Source organism: Gigantopelta aegis, chromosome 5 (assembly GCF_016097555.1).
Source record: "Gigantopelta aegis isolate Gae_Host chromosome 5, Gae_host_genome, whole genome shotgun sequence".
In the NCBI taxonomy this organism is placed as follows: Eukaryota; Metazoa; Mollusca; class Gastropoda; order Neomphalida; family Peltospiridae; genus Gigantopelta; species Gigantopelta aegis.
In genome coordinates, this window is record NC_054703.1 from 31,591,662 (window position 1) to 31,616,451 (window position 24,790).

The following is a 24,790-nucleotide window of genomic DNA, read 5'->3' on the forward strand; positions in this document are numbered from 1 at the left end:
CGGGTTTTTCAACTCAGAGTTCAGTGACAGAGAGTGATGCAAATGTCGTGAACTATTTAGACTGGTTCTCAGAGTGGTCATTCGGTTTAACATGTAGCGTAAAAACTAGGCTTGTGAACATTAGCAAAAAAAACTACTGGCTGAACTTAGCTTATCAGCCGAGAAGTTCCGAGTGTAAAATAATAGAACTCTAGAACTGATTCTCAATTTTAAACATTTGCCTCCCAATTAAAATATGAGAAGCAAAGATTGCTTTCCAATTTTTTTTAAATGAATTTCAATCCCTGCATAAAACACGATTTTTATGTCAATTTGCATTTCGCTTGTCGACATAAAAATTATACTCAAACAAACACCATGAAATTGTATGTATGTGTGTGTGTGTGTGTATGCACTTTCACACAGACAGGTAAGCACATACCACGGCCTTTGACCAGTTTTGGTGCACCCATTAAAATAAGAAAAAAACCCCCCAAAACAATCAGATGAATGGATCCATCAAGATGTTTCAAACTTGCAATGCAAGCACCTCAAGCGATCACTCAACTGACTGAGCTAAATTGCACCCCTACAGTGACATTAATACCGGAAATTAATGGATTTTGTTTTTCAACAGGTGAGAGTACATAGAGATTATTATACGAGATTGTGTTATGTATTGATTTTACGAAAACAAGTGTCAGGATTTTTGTATCGCCTGAGCGAGAGCGAGGGTGATACATGAATCGTGACATGAGTTTTTCGTAAAATCAGTACGATTCACACGAGAATGTAAACATTTCTTAATTATCCAAAATATTATTTTTATGACTAACAAACTAAGACCATCTCAAATGTAACCAAAAGGCATTGATGAAATGACATTGTTTTCCGAAATGGCGTAATTTTGGTAATCGATTAGTGTCAGTGTTAACTTTAAAACAAAAAATTTGAATATGGCGCCATACCCGTTTTACCCTCTGGTGGAATCCCGGGCAGTTAAGACTGGGGAAGCTGCATTAAGTTATGATGTCACATCCATAAATTACATCATTCGCTATGAATGTGAAACCATTACGACACGTCTGTCATACAGGTTCTATTTCCCTGAATATCTTGAACTATGTGTGTAGTAAATAAGGACACCAAGTGAATAATAAAAATAATATTACTATAACAGGTGTGTAGTAAATAATGATATTACGACACTGAATTGCTGTTTTGATCTCCACCTTACCTTACCTTAACTTCTATATCTTGAACTATGTGATTAATAAATAACAATATTACACCAGGTGAGTAATAAAAAATATTACAACACCAGGTGAGTAATAAATAATATTATTACAACAGGGGAGTAATAAATAATAATATTACAACAGGTGAGTAATAAATAGTATTACGACACTAGGTGAGTAATAAATATTATTATTATGACATGTGAGTAATTAATATTATTACTATACCAGGTGAGTAATAAATAATATTATTACGACACCAGGTGAGTAATAAATAATATTATTATGACAACAGGTGAGTAATAAATACTACAACAGGTGAGTAATAAATACTAATATGACAACAGGTGAGTAATAAATAATATTATTACAACAGGTGAGTAATAAATAATAATAATATGACAACAGGTGAGTAATGAATAATATTACGACAAAAGGTGAGTAATAAATAAGATTATTACGACACCAGGCGAGTAAAAAATAATATGACACCAGGTGAGTAATAAATGATAATATTATGACACCAGGTGAGTAATAAATAATATTACGACAACAGGTGAGTAATAAATAATACGACACCAGGTGAGTAATAAATAATAATACTACGATACCAGATGAGTAATAAATAATATTATTACGACACCAGGTGAGTAATAAATAATAATATTACATCAGGTGAGTAATAAATAATAATATTACATCAGGTCAGTAATAAATAATAATATTACGACAACAGGTGAGTAATAAATAATATTACGACACCAGGTGAGTAATAAATAATAATATTACAACACCAGGTAAGTAATAAATAATAATATTACATCAGGTAAGTAATAAATAATAATATTACGACAACAGGTGAGTAATAAATAATATGACAACAGGTGAGTAATAAATAATAATATTACGACAACAGGTGAGTAATGAATAATATTATTACGACAACAGGTTAGTAATAAATAATATTATTACAACAGGTGAGTAATAAATAATATTATTACGTCAACAGATGAGTAATAAATAATATTATTACAACAGGTGAGTAATAAATAATATTACGACAACAGGTGAGTAATAAATAACATTATTACACCAGGTGAGTAATAAATAATTATATTACAACAGGTGAGTAATAAAGATTATTATGACACCAAGTGAGTAATAAATATTATTATTACAACAGGTGAGTAATTAATATTATTACTATACCAGGTGAGTAATAAATAATATTATTACGACACCAGGTGAGTAATAAATAATATTATTACAACAGGTGAGTAATGAATAATATTACGACAAAAGGTGAGTAATAAATAAGATTATTACAACACCAGGTGAGTAATAAATAATAATAATAATACAACACCAGGTGAGTAATAAATAATAATACTACGACACCAGATGAGTAATAAATAACATTATTACACCAGGTGAGTAATAAATAATTATATTACAACAGGTGAGTAATAAAGATTATTATGACACCAAGTGAGTAATAAATATTATTACAACAGGTGAGTAATTAATATTATTACTATACCAGGTGAGTAATAAATAATATTATTACGACACCAGGTGAGTAATAAATAATATTATTACAACAGGTGAGTAATGAATAATATTACGACAAAAGGTGAGTAATAAATAAGATTATTACGACAACAGGTGAGTAATAAATAATATTACGACACCAGGTGAGTAATAAATAATAATATTACTACAACAGGTGAGTAATAGATAATAATATTACAATAACAGGTTAGTAATGAATAATATTACGACAACAGGTGAGTAATAAATAATATTATTACAACAGGTGAGTAATAAATATTACAACAGGTGTGTAATAAATAATATTACTACAACAGGTGAGTAATAAATAATAATATTACAACAGGTAATAAATAATATTACTACAACAGGTGAGTATTAAATAATTATATTACAACAGGTGAGTAATAAATATTATTATTATGACACCAAGTGAGTAATAAATATTATTATTACAACAGGTGAGTAATTAATATTATTACTATACCAGGTGAGTAATAAATAATATTATTACGACACCAGGTGAGTAATAAATAATAATATTACGACACCAGTTGAGTAATAAATAATAATATTATGACAACAGGTGAATAATAAAAAGTAATATTATGACACTAATAAATAATGGTATTACTGCACCAAATAACTTTTAATCTCCATCTCACCTGGGGGTTCAACTCTCGTGTAGTGAAACGGATTGACGCATACTTCGTCCTTCTTCAGAATAAACGCGTACTCGCACCGGTCAATGGCCCGTAACTCTTGGTGACTGTTGAGGTCCGGCCAGCGCCACAGGCGACAGTATATGACATGGGGAAGGCCTTTACGGTGAGAAACCTGCAAACGTCCATCTAAAGATCTGAAAATAAACACACATGATTTTAAACACAGGCGACAGTATATGACATGGGGAAGGCCTTTACGGTGAGAAACCTGCAAACGTCCATCTAAAGATCTGAAAATAAACACACATGATTTTAAACACAGGTGACAGTATATGACATGGGGAAGGCCTTGATGGTGAGAAACCTGCAAACGTCCATCTAAAGATCTGAAAATAAACACACATGATTTTAAACAAAGGGACATATATACTCTAGGTTTTAAACATTAAAGAATATTTGTAACTATTATAGCCGTTTTTGATAACTGAAATCATACTTTACTTAGATTTGTATTAGTTAGATTACCCATTTCCGTACATTCGAAGTGTTTTTGGTCATCCCGGTATTTTTAATATCACAACATGCATTTCTCATATTTTTAAAAACGCACGTGCGTCTGAGAAGTAACAACTATGGAATCGAGTTTTAGTCTATTTTTAGAGGGTATTTCACCATTTCAAAGTCACAGATTTAATGTTTCACTCAATTGTAACTTTATCCAAATGAGGGGGGATACGTAGCCCAGTGGTACAACCTGGTGTCTGTGCAGTGGTACAGCGCTCGCTTGATGCGCGGTCGGTGTGGAATCGATCCCCATCGGGCTATTTCTCGTTCCAGCCAGTGCACCACGACTGGTATATCAAAGGCTGTGGTATGTACTACCCTGTCCGTGGGGTGGTGCATATAAAAGATCCCTTGCTGCTAATCAAAAAAAGTAGTCCATGAAGTGGCGACAGCGGGTTTCCTCTCTCAATATCTGTGTGGTCCTTAACCATATGTCTGACAACTACGCCATATAACCATAAATACAATGTGTTGAGTGCGTCGTTAAATAAAACATTTCTTTCTTTATCCAAATGTGATACAGGTTTGTAGATTAACTAAACTTAAGTAGTGTTAAGTTTCACGGGTTGAAACTAGGGTCTGTCCTTTTAACTAAACACTTAAGTAGTGTTAATTTTCACGGGTTGAAACTAGGGTATGTCCCTTTAACTAAACTTAAGTAGTGTTAATTTTCACGGGTTGAAACGAGGGTCTGTCCCTTTAACTAAACTTAAGTAGTGTTAATTTTCACGGGTTGAAACGAGGGTCTGTCCCTTTAACTAAACTTAAGTAGTGTTAATTTTCACGGGTTGAAACTAGGGTATGTCCCTTTAACTAAACTTAAGTAGTGTTAATTTTCACGGGTTGAAACTAGGGTATGTCCCTTTAACTAAACTTAAGTAGTGTTAATTTTCACGGGTTGAAACTAGGGTCTGTCCCTTTAAGCATCAGCTATTGGTTGTCAAACATTTGGTAATTCTGACTCGTAGTCATCACAGGAGATCCAGTGCATCCATTCAACTGACTGGGTTTTTTCCCGTTCCAACCAGTGCAACACAACTGGTCAAAGGCCATGGTATGTGCTTTTCTCTCTGTGTGAAAGTACATATAAAAGATCCCTTGCTGCATTAGGAAAAATGTAGTGGGTCTCCTCTGATGACTGCGTGTTAGAATGATTTATTTAATGACGCACTCAACACATTTTATTTACGGTTATATGGCGTCAGACATAGGGTTAAGGACCACACAGATATTGAGAGGAATGACCAAATGTTTAGGAACTGACATTCAACAGCCACGGACTAATTTATCAATGTGCTCTAGTGGTGTCGTTAAACACAAATTTTTTATGACTGAAGTACCATACAACAATACACACATGTCAAAATGGTAATCATTAATTCTGTGAAAAAGTCAACTAAAAAGAATATTTTAAATCTGCAAACTTTTTGAATATGGAGCAATATCCAAATATATTTTGGGGGATATTGCCTTTTACCTGTTTTACCCTCTGGCAAAAACCCTGCATGTGTCAGAGCAACGAAAAGACCATTAATTATATAAACAATAAATGTATCAGTTAGTTTTGAATGTTTGTGCACTAAACGTTTGGTAACAAGAGTACACTTTAAAGGGACATTCCTGAGTTTGCTGCATTGTAAGATGTTTTCAACTAATACAATATTTCTACGATTACACTTAGATATTAAATATATTTTCTTGTTTAGAATATTAGTGTCTGTATATTCAATGTGTCTCTGGTCGTCTTAATATTTGTAAGAAGCCCAAACTGGATTTTGTCTTCAAATAATTTCATACGTATGAAAAAAATATATTTTAGAAAATTTAAAATGAAATTTAACCTAGTACAAATAGTTTAACGATCAGAAATATGTTTAATATACAGCCACTAGTATTTTATGCAGAAAAATATATTTGATATGTAATTACAGTCATTAAAAAGTCTCTGTTAGTCAATAACATCTTAAACATTGCAGCAAACTCAGGAATGTCCCTTTAAAGGTTTATTTTTATGCAATTAATAAATGTTATGTACATAGAGGATTCGTCACGAGTATTTTTTAATATGGAAAATATCAACCGAGTCTATGTTAATCGGTATTTGTCGAGGCTCATATTAAAAAACATGAGTAGTGAAATCTATTTATCCTATAACACTTCTAAATTAACAATTTAATTAATGTTTTAGTAAATCACAGTACTAAAGTCGCCACCATCGATGATATGACGTCATCACGATTAACAGAGATTAGTTTGACGTCACGCATTTTAAACAAATCTTTAAAAACGTTATGCTCAAGTACACGGGTCTTGATGGCTTGTAAGCAAATAACCCATCCACGACAACACATTACCTCGAGACCTTGCAAATTTGCATACCATTATTAACCGGGCTAATAAAGTAAATTATCACATGGGTTTATGACATGGATATGATGGGTAAGTTATAGGATAAATTAAGTTACTTATGGAAATGGCTATAATTCAGGTATATTTCACACAATGTCAGTAATGAGCATTTTACTTAAATGATTAGTGGAAATACAATGTTTATTGCATTGTTATAATGATTTTAAACAAGTACCACACCACTGTCCCTCATTATAGTAAAAACTGAATGTTAATTTATATAATATTTCTATAATTTGTCTTTAGGTACTTTTCACCAACCATAAATAATGACGACTTAAAGTGATCTGTACTGGTAAGTGTAATATCGTAAATGTATTAATTTATGTTTAAACTTCTTGTTCATGTTCTTAACATTTTTGGATAAAAGAGTTATTTCTAAAAATATGTATTAAATCATAATACAAATATTTAAACTTTTTAAAAACAAAATTTAAAAAATTACATATAAAATATAGAGGATTTGTCACTGGTTTTTTTAAATGGAAAATATCAACCGAGTTTATGTTAATTGGTATTTGTTGAGGCTCTGCAGAGACAAAAAACATTAACTACACCATTAACTAGACGAGGGTTTTTTTATTAAATAATTTCAGTTTTGTATGACGTAAGAAGAAAAGTAAAAGTGTTTTGGAAATATAAAAAAACACAAACAACTATTTTTGTGTCCAGTTTAGAAAACAATCGGCTGAGAAATAAATAACTTGTAGTAAATGATAAAGCATGAAAAATGTCACTCATAGTGTGCACATCATTTAAAAAGTGACCGGCCTCGGTGGCATCGTGGTAGGCCATCGGTCTACAGGCTGGTAGGTACTGGGTTCGGATCCCAGTCGAGGCATGGCATTTTTAATCCAGATACAGACTCCAAACCCTGAGTGAGTGCTCCGCAAGGCTCAATGGGTAGGTGTAAACCACTTGCACCGACCAGTGATCCATAACTGGTTCAACAAAGGCCATGGTTTGTGCTATCCTGCCTGTGGGAAGCGCAAATAAAAGATCCCTTGCTGCTAATCGGAAAGAGTAGCCCATGTAGTGGCGACAGCAGGTTTCCTCTCAAAATCTGTGTGGTCCTTAACCATATGTCTGACGCCATATAAGCATAAATAAAATGTGTTGAGTGCGTCGTTAAATAAAACATTTCTTTCTTTCTTTCTTTGATTTAAAAAAAACAAAAATTCATTCTTGTTGTCAATTGTTAAATAAACAAACACATGCTGCTAAGGCTTTGGCTATGTTATGGCTTTAAATTGTAACAGATATAAAAGAAATTTATTTTTTTGTATTAAATTAATTATTATAACTGTCTTTTCAGTAGAAAATGTAATGTTCTGTTGTATAATAATTATATGCGTTTGAAGATATCCATCACTTTTAGTTCTTCATTTCACAGTTTTAATACTTGCTTTCAATACTGCATTCTTCTTTTTGTGTTTGCTTTTCTCCTGACGAAGTCAACATTTGGTTGACAGAAGGTTGAGAAAATTTCCTTGGGGTTTTAAACGGTGTTTATTTTTATCAAGAAATTAATTAAAAAACAGAACTTAAAATTTTGCTTTCATCTTTGTGAGTTTAAAACGATATCGGTTAATTAAAACAAGATTACATTTAATACACTGACCATGAATGAATGAATGAAAATGAATGAATGAAATTGTTTATTTAATGACACACTCAACACATTTTTTTTAGGGTTATATGGCATCAGACATATGGTTAAGGACCACATAGATATTGAGCAAGAAAACCTGCTGTCGTCACTTCATGGACTACTCTTTTCGATTAACAGCAAGGGATCTTTTATATGCACAATCCCACAGATAGGATAGTACATACCACGGCCTTTGTTACACCAGTTGTTGAACACTGGCTGGAATGAGAAATAGCCCAATGGGTCCACCGATGGGAATCAATCCTAGACCGACTGTGCCACTTTACCACTGGGCTACGGAATGAATGAATTAATGTTTAAAGGGACAGACCCCAGTTTCAACCTGTGAAAATTAACATTAAGTTTAGTTAATCCACAAACCTGTAACACATTTGGATAAAGTTACAATTGAGTGAAACATGAGTCCGTGATTTCGAAATGGTGAAATACCCTCTAAATATAGACTAAAACTCGACTCCATATTACATGCGTTACTACTCAGATGCATGAGTGTTTTTAAAAATATGAGAAATGCATTTTGTGATATTAGAAACACCAGGATAACCAAAAACACTTTGAAAGTACGGAAATTGATAATGTAAACCATAAAATCTAAGTAAAGAATGATTTCAGTTATCGAAAACGGTTATAATAGTAAAAAATATGCCATAGTGTTAAAAAACTAGAGTATGTCCCTTTAAATGACACCCCAGCATAAAATTCACATCGATTATTGGGTGGCAAACAAAGACACATGGAAGTAACCTACATGAATGTATATGGACAGAATTAAATTTAAAATTCACATCGATTATTGGGTGGCAAACAAAGACACATGGAAGTAACCTACATGAATGTATATGGATAGAATTAAATTTAAAATTCACATCGATTATTGGGTGGCAAACAAAGACACATGGAAGTAACCTACATGAATGTATATGGACAGAATTAAATTTAAAATTCACATCGATTATTGGGTGGCAAACAAAGACACATGGAAGTAACCTACATGAATGTATATGGACAGAATTAAATTTAAAATTCACATCGATTATTGGGTGGCAAACAAAGACACATGGAAGTAACCTACATGAATGTATATGGACAGAATTAAATTTAAAATTCACATCGATTATTGGGTGGCAAACAAAGACACATGGAAGTAACCTACATGAATGTATATGGACAGAATTAAATTTAAAATTCACATCGATTATTGGGTGGCAAACAAAGACACATGGAAGTAACCTACATGAATGTATATGGACAGAATTAAATTTAAAATTCACATCGATTATTGGGTGGCAAACAAAGACACATGGAAGTAACATGAATGTATATGGACATACATGAATGTATATGGATAGAATTAAATTTAAAAAAATTCACATCGATTATTGGGTGGCAAACAAAGACACATGGAAGTAACCTACATGAATGTATATGGATAGAATTAAATTTAAAATTCACATCGATTATTGGGTGGCAAACAAAGACACATGGAAGTAACCTACATGAATGTATATGGACAGAATTAAATTTAAAATTCACATCGATTATTGGGTGGCAAACAAAGACACATGGAAGTAACCTACATGAATGTATATGGATAGAATTAAATTTAAAATTCACATCGATTATTGGGTGGCAAACAAAGACACATGGAAGTAACCTACATGAATGTATATGGATAGAATTAAATTTAAAATTCACATCGATTATTGGGTGGCAAACAAAGACACATGGAAGTAACCTACATGAATGTATATGGATAGAATTAAATTTAAAATTCACATCGATTATTGGGTGTCAAACAAAGACACATGGAAGTAACCTACATGAATATGGACAGAATTAAATTTAAAATTCACATCGATTATTGGGTGTCAAACAAAGACACATGGAAGTGTATATGGACAGAATTAAATTTAAAATTCACATCGATTATTGGGTGTCAAACAAAGACACATGGAAGTAACCTACATGAATGTATATGGATAGAATTAAATTTAAAATTCACATCGATTATTGGGTGTCAAACAAAGACACATGGAAGTAACCTACATGCATGTATATGGAAAGAATTAAATTTAAAATAAAATATTATAAGACTCCATCATATGTGGTCATGTGAGATAGAAAAAGAACACCCGAGGTGGTGAAAATTTCTATCCAGGGATGAGGCTTGCCAAGTTCCATGGTCGAAATTTTCATCACCAAGGGTGTACTTTTTCTATCCCACATGACCGCATATGATGGAGTCTTTTTTTTTCCCTCTCACTCATTCGGTAAATAAACCATTATTTTACATGAACAGAAAAAGATGGCTGAACAAGTAACTTTTTTATTTGACCATTTTATCATAAATAAACTACATTACCATATTTGCAGTGTTTGTTTCATGTGTTAAATAAAATTTAACACTACAAATTAACAAGATATCTTTTTGTTTTCTTTTTTTTTTATATATTTTTTTTTTATTGTCCCCAGAAACATAAGCAAGGTCAAGGTTAACAAGATATCTTTTATAATAACAAGATATATTTTTTATAATGAAGGTTTTAATAACAGAATGTTAATTTAAAACTGTGTCTAATGACCTCACGTCACCATCTCACATTAATATGATGTCATATATTACCAACAACGTCATGTTAAACGCAAGCGCGTGATATCCCATGTAAGATAGAAATTTCTTACATGGCTTTCTTTCATGGGGTAGTTCTGTCCTGAAGATGAGAAAATTTAGTACACAACACAGTGTAAAGAGCTGTGGGTAAAACCACAATACAATACAAAATTATCAAGGTGCATGCAAGTATATTTTTAAATTTTGTATAAAAATCAAAATGTCTAAAAATAAATTAAATTAATTCTGGATAGAATTTTAACGATTCTAATATACTTTTTCATCAGTTTTAGATGAGTTTGTTTTTGTTTAATGACACCACTAGAGCACATTGATTTATTAATCATTGGCTATTGGATGTCAAACCTTTGGTAATTTTGACATATAGTCTTAGAGAAGAAACCCGCTCCATTTTCCATTAGAAGCAAGGGATCTTTTATATGCACCATCCCAGACAGGATAGCACATACCACGGTCTTTGATATACCAGTTGTGGTGCACTGGCTGGAACGAGACAGCCTAATGTGCCCACCAACGGGGATTGATCTCGAACCGACCGCGCATCAAGCGAGTGCTTTCACCACTGGACTACGTCCCATCTCCTGTCTGTGGGAAGATGCATATATATAGTCCCAAAGTGCCCACCGACGGGGATCAATCTGAAACCGACCGCACATCAAGCGAGTGCTTTCACCACTGGGCTACGTCCCATCTCCAGTCTGTGGGAAGATGCATATATATAGTCCCAATGTGCCCACCGACGGGGATCGATCTCGAACCGACCGCGCATCAAGCGAGTGCTTTCACCACTGGACTATGTCCCATCTCCTGTCTGTGGGAAGATGCATATATATAGTCCCAATGTGCCCACCGACGGGGATCGATCTGAAACCGACCGCGCATCAAACAAGTGCTTTCACCACTGGACTACGTCCCATCTCCTGTCTGTGGGAAGATGCATATATATAGTCCCAATGGGCCCACCGACGGGGATTGATCTCGAACCAACCGCGCATCAAGCGAGTGCTTTCACTACTGGACTACGTCCCACCCCCTAGCTGTAGAAGATCACACCGAAATGTGGCACACGGTCAGTGTACACTGGTAGCATCCACAATAAGGAGTGTACACTGGTAGCATCCACAATAAGGAGTGTACACTGGTAGCATCCACAATAAGGAGTGTACACTGGTAGCATCCACAATAAGGAGTGTACACTGGTAGCATCCACAATAAGGAGTGTACACTGGTAGCATCCACAATAAGGAGTGTACACTGGTAGCATCCACAATAAGGAGCAGGAAGGACGTATTTTATTTAACGATGCACTCAACACATTTTATTTACGGTTATATGGCGTCGGACATATGATTAAGGACCACACAGATACTGAGAGAGGAAACCCGGTGTTGCCACTTTTCGATTAGCAGCAAAGGATCTTTTATATGCACCATCCCACAAACAGGATAGTACATACCACGGTGTTTGATATACCAGTCATGCTGCACTAGTTAGAACGAGAAATAGTCCAATGGGCCCACCGATGGGAATTGATCCTAGATCGATCACGCATCAGGTGAGTGCTGTACCACTGAGCTACGTCCCACACAATAATGAGGATGGTTCTTTAAAATAAATGCTAATATACTGACCAGAATAACTAATATTGTTTTCTCAAGATGAGGATATTTCTTCTCTATTTAATTTTGCCTTTAAATGATAAAACTTAGCGAAACAGTCATAGCCGAAGTTACAAAGCCTGTTTATTTGTTGCATGCGAGTAATTACATCAGAGGTTTTACATTTGAAAAACTCCTTAAAATTCATAAACATTTCCTGAACATTTTTTAATTTTTCCCAGGACATGAAATTTTCTGTCAATGAATGGGTTTTTTTTTTACTGATGTGTGGTTGTGAAATTTGGCTTCTGTTTCTGTTTCCTGTTTTTGTTCTGACCAAAGAGTAGAGTTTCGGTTTTCATTTTGGTTTTTATTGACATTTTACGCAAAAATATAAGTCAGTTCATCAGGTTAGTATCAGAAGTGGGTATTGGGTATTGATTCGTCTAGTAGGAATAGTTTTGCCTGTTTCGCATGAGCGGAACAAATTTGGAAAACCGAAGTACAGTGTTTTTCCCCATTTCCAAGGTTTCGGTTTTTCTTCTATAATCGAAACCAAACTGATTCCACAGTTAACTGCACATCACTTATGTTTTTATAAAAAATTATTGTCTGAATTTAGTCAGGTTATGAGGACAACAAAAGTAAAGATGCAAATTTTTTTAAATAAACCACAGAATTTTTGGCCTGCATTTACGAGAAACTAGCTTTGTAAATTTGGCCCTCAAAGAAGTTTATCTTTGATGAACTAAAACTTTTTGAATTTAAAAAAATCTTTTTATTTTTTTTTGCAATTTTAACCATTTACTTTTCTGAAACATAAAAAAGCTAATAACTGGGGTTTTTAATTTCAATCCTATAAAAAAAAAATACACGTTTGAATTATAACAAGATTCAAATGAATAACCAATAGGCCTAATATACAAATCTGAAATAAATAAAATCTTACTAAATAAATCGTTATGGCTGTTACAGAATAGAGAGATTGAGAGGGGAGTTGAGAAAACAATGTCACACTTGTTTAATATAAAAACTTTAAAAAAAAATTTATTATCATAATTATTTGTTTTATTACTATACAATTTTATTTAAAGGGTTTTTAAACTGCATTGTAAGATGTTTCCGACTATTAAAATATTTCTACGATTAAACTTACATATTAAAAATATTTTCTTGTTTAGAATATCAGTGTCTGTATATTCAATGTGTTTCTGGTCATCTTAATATTTATAAGAAGCCCAAACTGGATTTTGTCTTCAAATAATTTCGTACATGTATACGAAAAAATCTTTTTTAGGAAATAAAATGAAATTTAACCTAGTACAAATATTAGAACGATCAGAAACACATTTAATATACAGCCATTAATATTTTATGCAGAAAAATATATTTGATATGTAATTACAGTCGTCAAAAAGTCTCTGTTAGTCGATAACATCTTAAAAATTGCAGCAAACTCAGGACTGTCACTTTAAAACATGAATGTAGAGAGAATGTTTTTGACAAGACTTACAAGGCTTAAAATAAATATGACACATTTTTTCCTCCAGTCTCGTGAACCGACTGTAACAGACGTTCACCGTGTATCATTCCCCCTCCCCTCCCCTTCACAGACGTTCACCATGCATCATTCCCCCCTCCCCTTCACCACGCCAACACCAATGATTTCCCCTATTTGTCCACTTTAAAAAAAAAAAAAAATTACTAAAAAAAATAAAACCCAAATTAATTCAACATGAATGCTTCAAACCCGCCAACCAGAACGTGGGGTGAAGCTAAAGCGGGAAATTTCTATTTCCCCTTTTTTAACTAACAACAACACACACACACACACACACACGTACACTCACCTTGAAATTCATCACTTAACAGCAAACAACGATAGAAAGTAAACATCCTTATATCCGCCAACACACGGTGTCTGTGTTAATATCCAGTCACAGACTTCCCACAAAAAGACACATGTATATATATAAATAAATATATCTAAAATATATCTCTATCTTTGAAAAAATATATAAAACACCTCAATATTTTTAACAGATATATAAACAAATTGTAAAAAACCCAACAGAGAACAAGTTATAAACGTGAGGTAGTAGAGCTCTGCAAAAGGTGAGGAATTTAAAAAGAAAGAAAAAGAGAAAAAAAACACCCGTCTGGACTGCTGCAATTCACTAGCCTGGTGTCTCAACGGCTTGTTGTTCACAGTGACCCAGACAAAACGTGACCTAGTTTTAGACACACACACACAGTGATGTGAGCTGCTGGTCTGCAAATCAGGGAACCAGTTCAAACCAGAACAGTAGTACATACATACTTGATTCTGTAGACACACTGGGTTCTCAGCAGGGGTGGAGGGTCAGATAAAGGACACACTCTCCCTCCCCTTACCCTCCCATATCTGCCCAACAGGACATGTGGCATTACATAATCAACAGGCATGGGGTTTTCCATCCAGAACTTACATTGCCAGAGGAGATCAAGGGAGGGGAGGTGAAAACAAAAAGGTGGGGAGTAAATATTCTTCTTATAATATAGGGGAAGAATCAGAGGGGGTGGTGTGGGGGAAAAAAAAGAAGAAAAAAATGAGAGGGGTGATGCAAACAGAGGAGCACAAGTTCACATCTGATTTCAAAGGCTGTGGTATGTGCTATCATGTCTGTCAGATGTGGTGGGATGTAGCCCTGTGGTAAAGTGCTTGTCTAATGCGTGGTCGGTCCAGGATCGATCCCTGTCAGTGGATTTTTCTATTTAGCTATTTTTCTCATATCAAAGGCTGTGGTATGTGCTATTCTGTCTGTGGGATGGGGTGGGACGTAGCCCAGTGGTAAAGTGCTTGTCTAATGCATGGTCATTCTAGGATCAATCCCTGTCGGTGGGCCCATTGGTCTATTTTTCTCATATCGAAGGCTGTGGTATGTGCTATCCTGTCTGTGGAATGGGACGGAATGTAGCCCAGTGGTAAAGTGCTTGTCTAATGCGCGGTCGGTCCAGGATCAATCCCTGTCGGTGGGCCCATTGAGCTATTTTTCTCACTCCAGCCATGCAGTGCAACACAACTGGTATATCAATGGCTGTGGTATGTGCTATCCTGTCTGTGGGATGGAGCGGAATGTAGCCCAGTGGTAAAGTGCTTGTCTAATGCGAGGTCATTCTAGGATCAATCCCCATCGGTGGACCCATTGGTCTATTTTTGTCATATCAAAGGCTGTGGTATGTGCTATCCTGTTTGTGAAATGGGACGGAATGTAGCCCAGTGGTAAAGTGCTTGTCTAATGCGCGGTCGGTCCAGGATCAATCCCCGTTGGTGGGCCCATTGAGCTATTTTTCTCACTCCAGCCATGCAGTGCACCACGACTGGTATATCAATTGACAAAGGCAGTGGTATGTGCTATCCTGTCTGTGGGATGGTGCATATAAACGATCCCATGCTACTAATGGAAATAAGTAGGGTTTTTTTCTCTAAGACTATGTCAATATTACCAAATGTTTGACATCCAATAGATGATGATTAATAAATCAGTGCTCTAGTGGTGTTGTTAAACAAAAAGAAACTTTAACTTTTCAAAGGCAATAGCAGGGAGGATGCAACGGTGGGGTTGAAAACAACAAAGCGGTATGCAAGAACACAAGGTGTTGGCCGTTTTGGTGGTGGGGGACCGGCCTTGGTGGCGTCGTGGTTAGGCCATCGGTTTACAGGCTGGTAGGTACTGGGTTCGGATCCCAGTCGAGGCATGGGATTTTTAATCCAGATACCGACTCCAAACCCTGAGTGAGTGCTCCGCAAGGATCAATGGGTAGGTGTAAACCATTTGCACTGACCAGTGATCCATAACTGGTTCAACAAAGGCCATGGTTTGTGCTATCCTGCCTGTAGGAAGTGCAAATAAAAGATCCCTTGCTGCTAATCAGAAAGAGTAGTTCATGTAGTGGTGACAGCGGGTTTCCTCTCAAAATCTGTGTGGTTCTTAACCATATGTCTGACACCATATAACCGTAAATGAAATGTGTTGAGTGTGTCGTTAAATAAAGCATTTCTTTCTTTCTGGTGGTGGGGGGTGGAGGGGCTCATGATTCTTGTATAGAAAAATGTGTCTGCCCTTAAGGTGTAGTGACTTCCCTAGAAATTAGGCAAGGCATGGTAGACCAAATACTTTTGGGGCATTTTCACCATTTTCTGGGCACTTGTTTTTCATTAAAAATACACAAAAACTAATTGAAATAAACATTAATGTAATTTATGTGCTTGCTTTAATAAATGAATGGCAAAAGATATAAAAGGCATATTTTATTAATTAATAATACCTTTTTTAGGGTGTTTTATAAAGGCAATTTTAGAATTAATTAGTGAAAAAGACTTGTTTAATCTTAGGGCAGCATGGTGCTGATTAAGGCAAGATGGTGTTAGACTATGGAGGCATGGTACTGATTAAGGCAAGATGATGCTAGACTATGGAGGCATGGTGCTGATTAAGGCAAGATGGTGCTAGACTATTGAGGCATGGTGCTGATTAAGGCAAGATTGTGTTAGACTATTGAGGCATGGTGCTGATTAAGGCAAGATGGTGCTAGACTATTGAGGCATGGTGCTGATTAAGGCAAGATGGTGTTAGACTATTGAGGCATGGTGCTGATTAAGGCAAGATGGTGCTAGACTATTGAGGCATGGTGCTGATTAAGGCAAGATGGTGTTAGACTATTGAGGCATGGTGCTGATTAAGGCAAGATGGTGTTAGACTATTGAGACATGGTGCTGATTAAGGCAAGATGGTGCTAGACTATTGAGGCATGGTGCTGATTAAGGCAAGATGGTGTTAGACTATTGAGGCATGGTGCTGATTATGGCAAGATGGTGCTACACTATTGAGGCATGGTGCTGATTAAGGCAAGATGGTGTTAGACTATTGAGGCATGGTGCTGATTAAGGCAAGATGGTGTTAGACTATTGAGGCATGGTGCTGATTAAGGCAAGATGGTGTTAGACTATTGAGGCATGGTGCTGATTAAGGCAAGATGGTGCTACACTATTGAGGTATGGTGCTGATTAAGGCAAGATGGTGTTAGACTATTGAGGCATGGTGCTGATTAAGGCAAGATGGTGTCAGACTATTGAGGCATGGTGCTGATTAAGTCAAGATGGTGCTCGACTACTGAGACATGGTGCTGCACCATGCTAAAACAAGCTAGGAAAAACACTAAGGTGGTTCATGAAATAGGGGATTCTCAGATTTTGGCAAGTAGTGAGCAGAATTTGATCCCTGTATGTAGATTTCTCCTCGACTCTTCTCAGAGGGTGTATGCCACCAAATCAAATCCCATAGACAACAATAGTAACATACATGTATGTGGCTAAAACTCCTACCTGCAGCGTATCAATCGACATAAACGCCACAGATATAAATGCTACTACCCCTCACACTTAAAGTGAATCAGAAAACATTGGGGGTCAAGCTGCTCATTTCAGAGATAACGGGTACTAAGCGTCTATGATAAAAGATAAGATAAAAACTTTATTGCATGTAGACATTCCACATACGGAACTGGATGCAAAACATACAAGACACAAACAAACATCATACTATTCTAATGACTAAATAAGGATTAATTATGGGCATTACATGTATAGTCATGAACAAATTTGCATACCGCACCAGCACAGGCTGGATTTTGGTTTTGCATATAGTAGTTATATACACTAGTTCTGCATAGACTTTTTTTTACAGGTACCCCATACAGTTTTCAAGCACAAGGCTGCTTAACACAGTGGTACTAGATGAAATAAAATTGGCCAAGATGAAACTACATTTTTTGTACAAAAAAGACACTACCATTTTGTTATCACTAATGAAAGGACTTGTGATGTTAACTGCTCTATCAAAACTTGGGTGCACCTTGAACTTTGACTATGCCCTCAGGAATAAAAATTTAAAAATATTTCACTGGTCTTAGGGACATGTAGCCGAGAAAATTTATTCGTCCCCAAGAAAAATCATCCTGATCACACCTACCTGTACGTGGATTCTAGCAAACTGTGTAGTCAGGTTTTCCAGGGCTTGAACTAAGGAATTTGTCACCCACAGCAATTTAAAACAAAATTATGGTGGGTGAAACGGCCTACCTACAGCAATTTAAAGCTATCCAGGCAGTTTAAAAAACAGAGAGACTTTTGAAACAAACAGATGACTGAAAGGTTATTTTGCTGAATGTAGACATATTTTAAATATACTAATGGTATATATTGCCTGGAGCTTTACCAATGGCACTTTTGTACCGTGGGTGATGTCCCCCGACCAACGGCAATCTGTATCTCAGCGACGGCAATTACCCTCATTGCCACTGTTACGTTCGAGCTCTGGGTTTCTGCCAGAGGGTTAAAAAAAAAAAATTTGGGATGTGGTGCTATGAAATTCAATGCAACCACAGTCAACAGGGGATATGGAAGGGGGGGGGGGGCCCTCCCCCCACAAAGAAAATGGGTTAAGTTTAGGGTTTGGGTTAATAAACAAATCTGCACAAAAATTTGGGTATGATGTTATACCCGTTTTACCCTCTGGCAGAAACCCTGGGTGTGTAAAAATATACTCTTCAATAAAAGTAGGGGAACCTGAAATATTAATGTTAATATCAACTATTAGACCGAACATACGTTTTGACCACAGATGTCCTAGTAAAGAACGTTCAGGTCTGTTTATCAACACACTGAAACACATTCCACAGTTTGTACAAGCATCATGCAGTTGCCCATACACGTGTGTGAGGTGTCATTCTCGATTTTGACAATTTCCAGGAAGGTCCATTAATCACTGTGGAACATTATTTTTGTCAATCTTTTCCATTCTGTTGATCATACAGTTGTTATTGTTTTGTTTTTAGTCATTTTTATTGTTTGAATTTGTGATTTACTGATAAAAAAAATGTCAACATTCAAATTTCACTTCTGACCCCAATCGTCCTTCAAGATCTTTGGTGGTCATAAAACCTACTGTAATGCTGAACTACCGGTTGTAATGTTTGCCCAATTAATTCACTATTATCATATAACCATTCCCCACAGCTAATATAACTTACAATGTTGGCAATTGTAAATTCTTATTACAGTTTCCCTACTTTTTTTGAAGAGTGTATATATATATATATATATATATATATATCTTTTTTGCATATTTTGAATTTGAATTTGGTTTTCTTTACAAATTATACCTACAAAATGTACCAGTTCTTTTCTTTCTGTGGTTAAAATTGTTTTAATATTAAAAAATAATGAACCCTTTAGTATTTTTCCTAGCTAGGTCCATGGGTGCACAAAGTTAAGATTTTAAATAAAGGCTTATTTAAATTAATAATTTACATTTCAGAAATAACTGCTTCATTTATAAATCTCAACCGTTGTTTTCTTTTCTTTTTTTAAAAGCCATGTACACATATTAGTTGAGATTTTAATGACAGATTTTAATCACAAATCGAAAAATAATAATTAAAATTTGTATTTGTATATTTGTTTTGAATTGTACATATACATGTAGCTAAGATTTTAATCATTGATTTGTATTACAATTTTCAACATATAATTTTTATTTATTTATTTAGTTATTTTTTTTATGATTTTAATCACTATATGAAATTAAAATTGTAGATTTTAAAAATCTGTTCGAGACTACATATATGTCAGTAACAGAAATGTTTAATTAATAAATTAATATTTTTTATATAACAGCTTCATTTACGATGTAACATTTTTTATTTTTTTATTGTGCTTGTGATTTTGCAAGGGTTGCCATAGTTTCTGCAAGAGATTTATTCTAGGATATGCCTTTGATGGGCTGCAAAGCGTACCAGCCTTCGTGCTGAAGTTATGGTCAATTAAAAAATCATTTCAACAACGTCATGATGTATATATAAAGTACTATAAATACTCTCATATAACTCTTTTTGTGTCTTTGTTATGTTTAAAGAGTTTGTTTTGTTTAACATCACCATCATCGGCTAACTGGAAGTTTGTTTTGTTTAACAACACCACTAGAGCACACTGATTTAGTAATCATCAGATATTGGATGTCAAACATTTGGTAATTCTGACTCTTAGTCATTAGAGGAAACCCGTTACATTTTTCCTAATGTAGCAAGGGACCTTTTATATATGTACTTTCCCACAGACAGGATAGCACATGCCATGGCCTTTGATATACCAGTTGAAATTATGTTCAGTCGTACAAGAATATTTAAAGAACTTTTTAACATTTAAAAAATATATAGAGGTTATTACCAGTGTTTTTCGGTATCGTCAATATCATATATTAGGAATAAAAATTGTATTATGTGAGCCTCTGGTGAGCATAATACATTATTTTTATTCCTAATATATGATATTGATGAGGTTTTTTATATTATTTGAGTGTTACTTAATTATTTATTATGAAAGTAGATTCTTAAAAAAACACCCTAAAATCATCTTATTTCAGTGATATTTAATTAAATATTTATCACTAAAAAGTGAATTTCTTAAAAACTAAAATTTCATTATATTATTTGAATATTATTCAATTAAATATTATCATTAAACATTTATCCTCTTCAAAAACAAAAATTCCATCATAATAAAACATTTATCAACAACAACAAAAACAATTTAAAACCAAAAAATTCCATTATATTATTTGAATGTTACTTCATAAAATATTTAGAAACAAAAAGTAGATTCTTTAAAATCAAAAAATTCCATTATATTATTTGAATGTTACTTCTAAAAAAAAATCTCATAAATATTATTTGAATATTATTCAATTAAATATTAATCATTAACGATCAGCCTCTTCAAGAGAAGAATGTTATTATCATGTCATGTCATAGGGTTTTACGTGCACATTCAGAACAAGCTGTTGTATCGCACGCCTGTCGTGGGCACAAGAGCCGGCCTTGACCGGCTCCTCCATCCATGACAGGAAAGGTGGGGGAGGGGAGATGAGGGACCGCCTGCACTGGCAGCACCAGCAGCCCGATCAAATCGGTAGCCGGCGGGTGGGGGTGGTGGTGGTGCTATGGAATTTGAATGGAGCAGTTAAATGCCAAATAGAAAAGGGTGCGCAATTTTGATTGAGGGAATTTGGCACAATTTTGAACGGTCAGTCGAAAGGTAAATGGCCGAGCTAATATAGGTTTTCATATTAGAATGTTATTACCGTTGAGTGTTATCTAATGTTTGTGCTCTCTTCGTGTAGCTAATATAGGTTTTCATATTAGAATGTTATTACCGTTGAGTGTTATCTAATGTTTGTGCTCTCTTCGTGTTAGAGGCGAGACGTAGCCCAGTGGTAAAGCGCTCGCTTGATGTGGTGTGGGATCGATCCCCGTCGGTGGGCCCATATTGGGCTATTTCTCGATCCAGCCTGTGCACCACGACTGGTACATCAAAGGCCGTGGTATGTGCTATCCTGTCTACCTTGCTGCTAATCGAAAAGAGTAGCTCATGAAGTGACGACAGCGGGTATCCTCTTTCAATATCTGTGTGGTCTTTAACCATATGTATGACGCCATATAACTGTAAATAAAGTGTGTTGAGTGCGTCGTTAAATAAAACATTTCCTTCCTTCCTTTCCTCTTCGTGTTAACACCTGTACTACTACTAAAGTACCTGTCAGGTTTACAAGGTACACCTTGGCTTTTGTCCAGCGTAAATGTACGATTAATCAAATCCTCTACTACACGTACATCCTCTTTACCGAGACCGAATGAACGTCCAATCAGGTGGACTCGAGCAATCTGGCCCATGTTGTCCACTGCTGTCACAAGAAACGACTGACCGCCTCTCAAGACAATTACTATACACTGCATCCAGCTTGTAACAGACACCAGCTCTGGGAAAGTCAGGGTTTTTTTTTTTAAGGAAGGAAATTTTTTATTTAATGATGCACTCAACACATTTTATTTAAGATTATATGGCGTCGGACATATGGTTACGGGCCACACAGATATTGAGAGAGAAAACCTGCTGTGGCCACTTCATGGGCTACTCTTTTTCGATTAGCAGCAAGGGATCTTTTGTATGCATCATCCTACAGACAGGATAACACATACCATGGTCTTTGATATACCAATTGTGGAGCACTGGCTGGAATGAGAAATAGCCTGTTTAAGGAAACCACTATATCAGAGCACATTGATTCATTTATCATCGGCTACTGGAAAAGTTAAAAAAGTTTGTTTTATTTAACGACATCATTAGAGCACATTGATTTATTAATCATTGGCTATTGGAAAAGTTAGTTTGTTTTGTTTAACGACACCACTAAAGCAAATTGATTTATTAATAATCGGCTATTTGAATGAATGAATTAATATTTATTGACACCCCTTATCTTAGAGAGGAAACCCACTACATGTTTTCATTAGTAGCAAGGGGACCGGCCTCGGTGGCGTCGTGGTAGGACATCGGTCTACAGGCTGGTAGGTACTGGGTTCGGATCCCAGTCGAGGCATGGGATTTTTAATCCAGATACCGACTCCAAACCCTGAGTGAGTGCTCCGCAAGGCTCAATGGGTAGGTGTAAACCACTTGCACCGACCAGTGATCCATAACTGGTTCAACAAAGGCCATGGTTTGTGCTATCCTGTCTGTGGGAAGTGCAAATAAAAGATCCCTTGCTGCTAATCGGAAGAGTAGCCCATGTAGTGGCGACAGCGGGTTTCCTCTCAAAATGCGACACAACTAGAGCACAATGATTTATCATCGGCTATTGAATGTCAAACATTTGGTAATTTAGACATATTTTCTGAGAGAGGAAACCCACTTAATGTTCCCATTAGAAACAAAATATCTTTTATAACCATCCCACAGACAGGATAGCACATACCACAAGGTGTTATACAGGGTGACTGCTATACAGAGGTTGCTGTAAAATGTGCCTGGTATATAAGGAGGTTGTTATATAATGTCTGGTATATAGAGGTTGTTATATAAAGTGTCTGATATATACCACGGTTGTTAAAGAAGGTGTCCACTAGACCAAGGTTGTTAAAGGTGTCCACTATACCAAGGTTGTTAAAAAAGGTGTCCACTATAACAAGGTTGTTTTATAAAGGTGTTCACTATACCAAGGTGTTCACTACAGCAAGGTTGTTCAAGGTGTCCACTAAAGCAAGGTTGTTAAAGGTGTCCACTATACCAAGGTTTTTAAAGAAGGTGTCCACTCCACCGAGGTTCCACTGTAGATGGCCTACAGGGGAAATAGTATTACAGCTAATGACACTTTGATCTTGTCACCGTGCTATTTATAGTAACGAGGGCACAACTCATCTTCTTTATTAACCTATTTCTGTATTGATCTGATTGGTCAGTGAGTGAGAGCGAGCGAGAGAGAGCGTTGAGCCTCTGGGCGGACCGAGGAAAAACAGCTTTTCCGAGTAATGAGGAAAAAACAGCTTGTCCGAGTAATTCTCACTCTTCTCATCACCGACAATTGTTTAGACTTCTTTGATGTTAAGTCGCCAATTCATTCCTACGGACTCCACATCACCGGTGATTAGTGGTGGACGAGAAATTGATTTAAGACTGATTAGCTTAATAAAATGCGCTTTCACTCGTCCAACAACTTGTAAAGATGGGATTCTATTTTCATTTACTATATATAATAATTTCATTATTTCATATCTAGGGCAGGGCATGACTTAGCCCAGTTGTAAAGCGCTCGTAAAGCAGACCGTCTCAGATCGATCCCCGTCAGAGGATGCATTTCTCGAGAAATTGATTCAAGACTGATTAGCTTAATAAAATGAGCTTTCACTCGTCCAACAACTTGTAAAGATGCGATTCTATTTTCATTTACTATATATAATATATTTCATTATTTCATATCTAGGGCAGGGCGTGACTTAGCCCAATGGTAAAGTCCTCGCTTGATGCACAGTCCATCTAGGATCGATCCCAGTCAGAGGGTCTATTTCTCGTTCCAGACAGTGCACAAAGTACTGTATCATGGTTTTTGCTGGAGGGTAAAACAGGTATGGTGCTAAACCCAAATTTTTAGGCAGATTAAATTTTTGACAAATTAATTACTCGTCATTACTGTATTATTTTTTTAACCCTAACTTAACCCATTTTCTTTCTGGGGAGGCCCCCTTGACTGTGGTTGCATTAAATTATATAGTGCCATACCCAAAAATTTCTTTTTGGCAGAAACACTGGCTGACCACCAACACATACTGACACTTTCAGAAATGAAAACCTCGTAATTTTAGAGTTAATAAGAAAACAGTGATTATTCCTGCTAACTGGGGGCAGCCATTTTCTTTTGTTTTGGTTGCCTCCAGTACTCTAGCTTGAGGCAAAGTGACGTCACCTCCCAACCAACTCCTGTGTGCACAGTGTAAACAAATGCAGTAATTTTACGACAAGTTGACGGTGGTTGCATTCAATTCTATAGTGCCATACCCAAAAATGTCTTTCTGGCAGTATATATATATTTCTTTATTTCATATCTAGCGAA

The 24,790-nt window shown here is 35.5% G+C and overlaps 1 protein-coding gene across 1 annotated transcript in view; it reads right to left on the minus strand.

The window, feature by feature from the left end:
* LOC121373706 (mothers against decapentaplegic homolog 3-like) overlaps positions 1–24,790 on the minus strand; it is a 60,498-nt gene that overhangs the window by 17,312 nt on the left and 18,396 nt on the right. Inside the window, exon 3 of the mRNA XM_041500443.1 lies at positions 3,434–3,627. Coding sequence (XP_041356377.1) covers positions 3,434–3,627 — 194 coding nt within the window. The remainder of the gene's footprint in view (positions 1–3,433; positions 3,628–24,790) is intronic.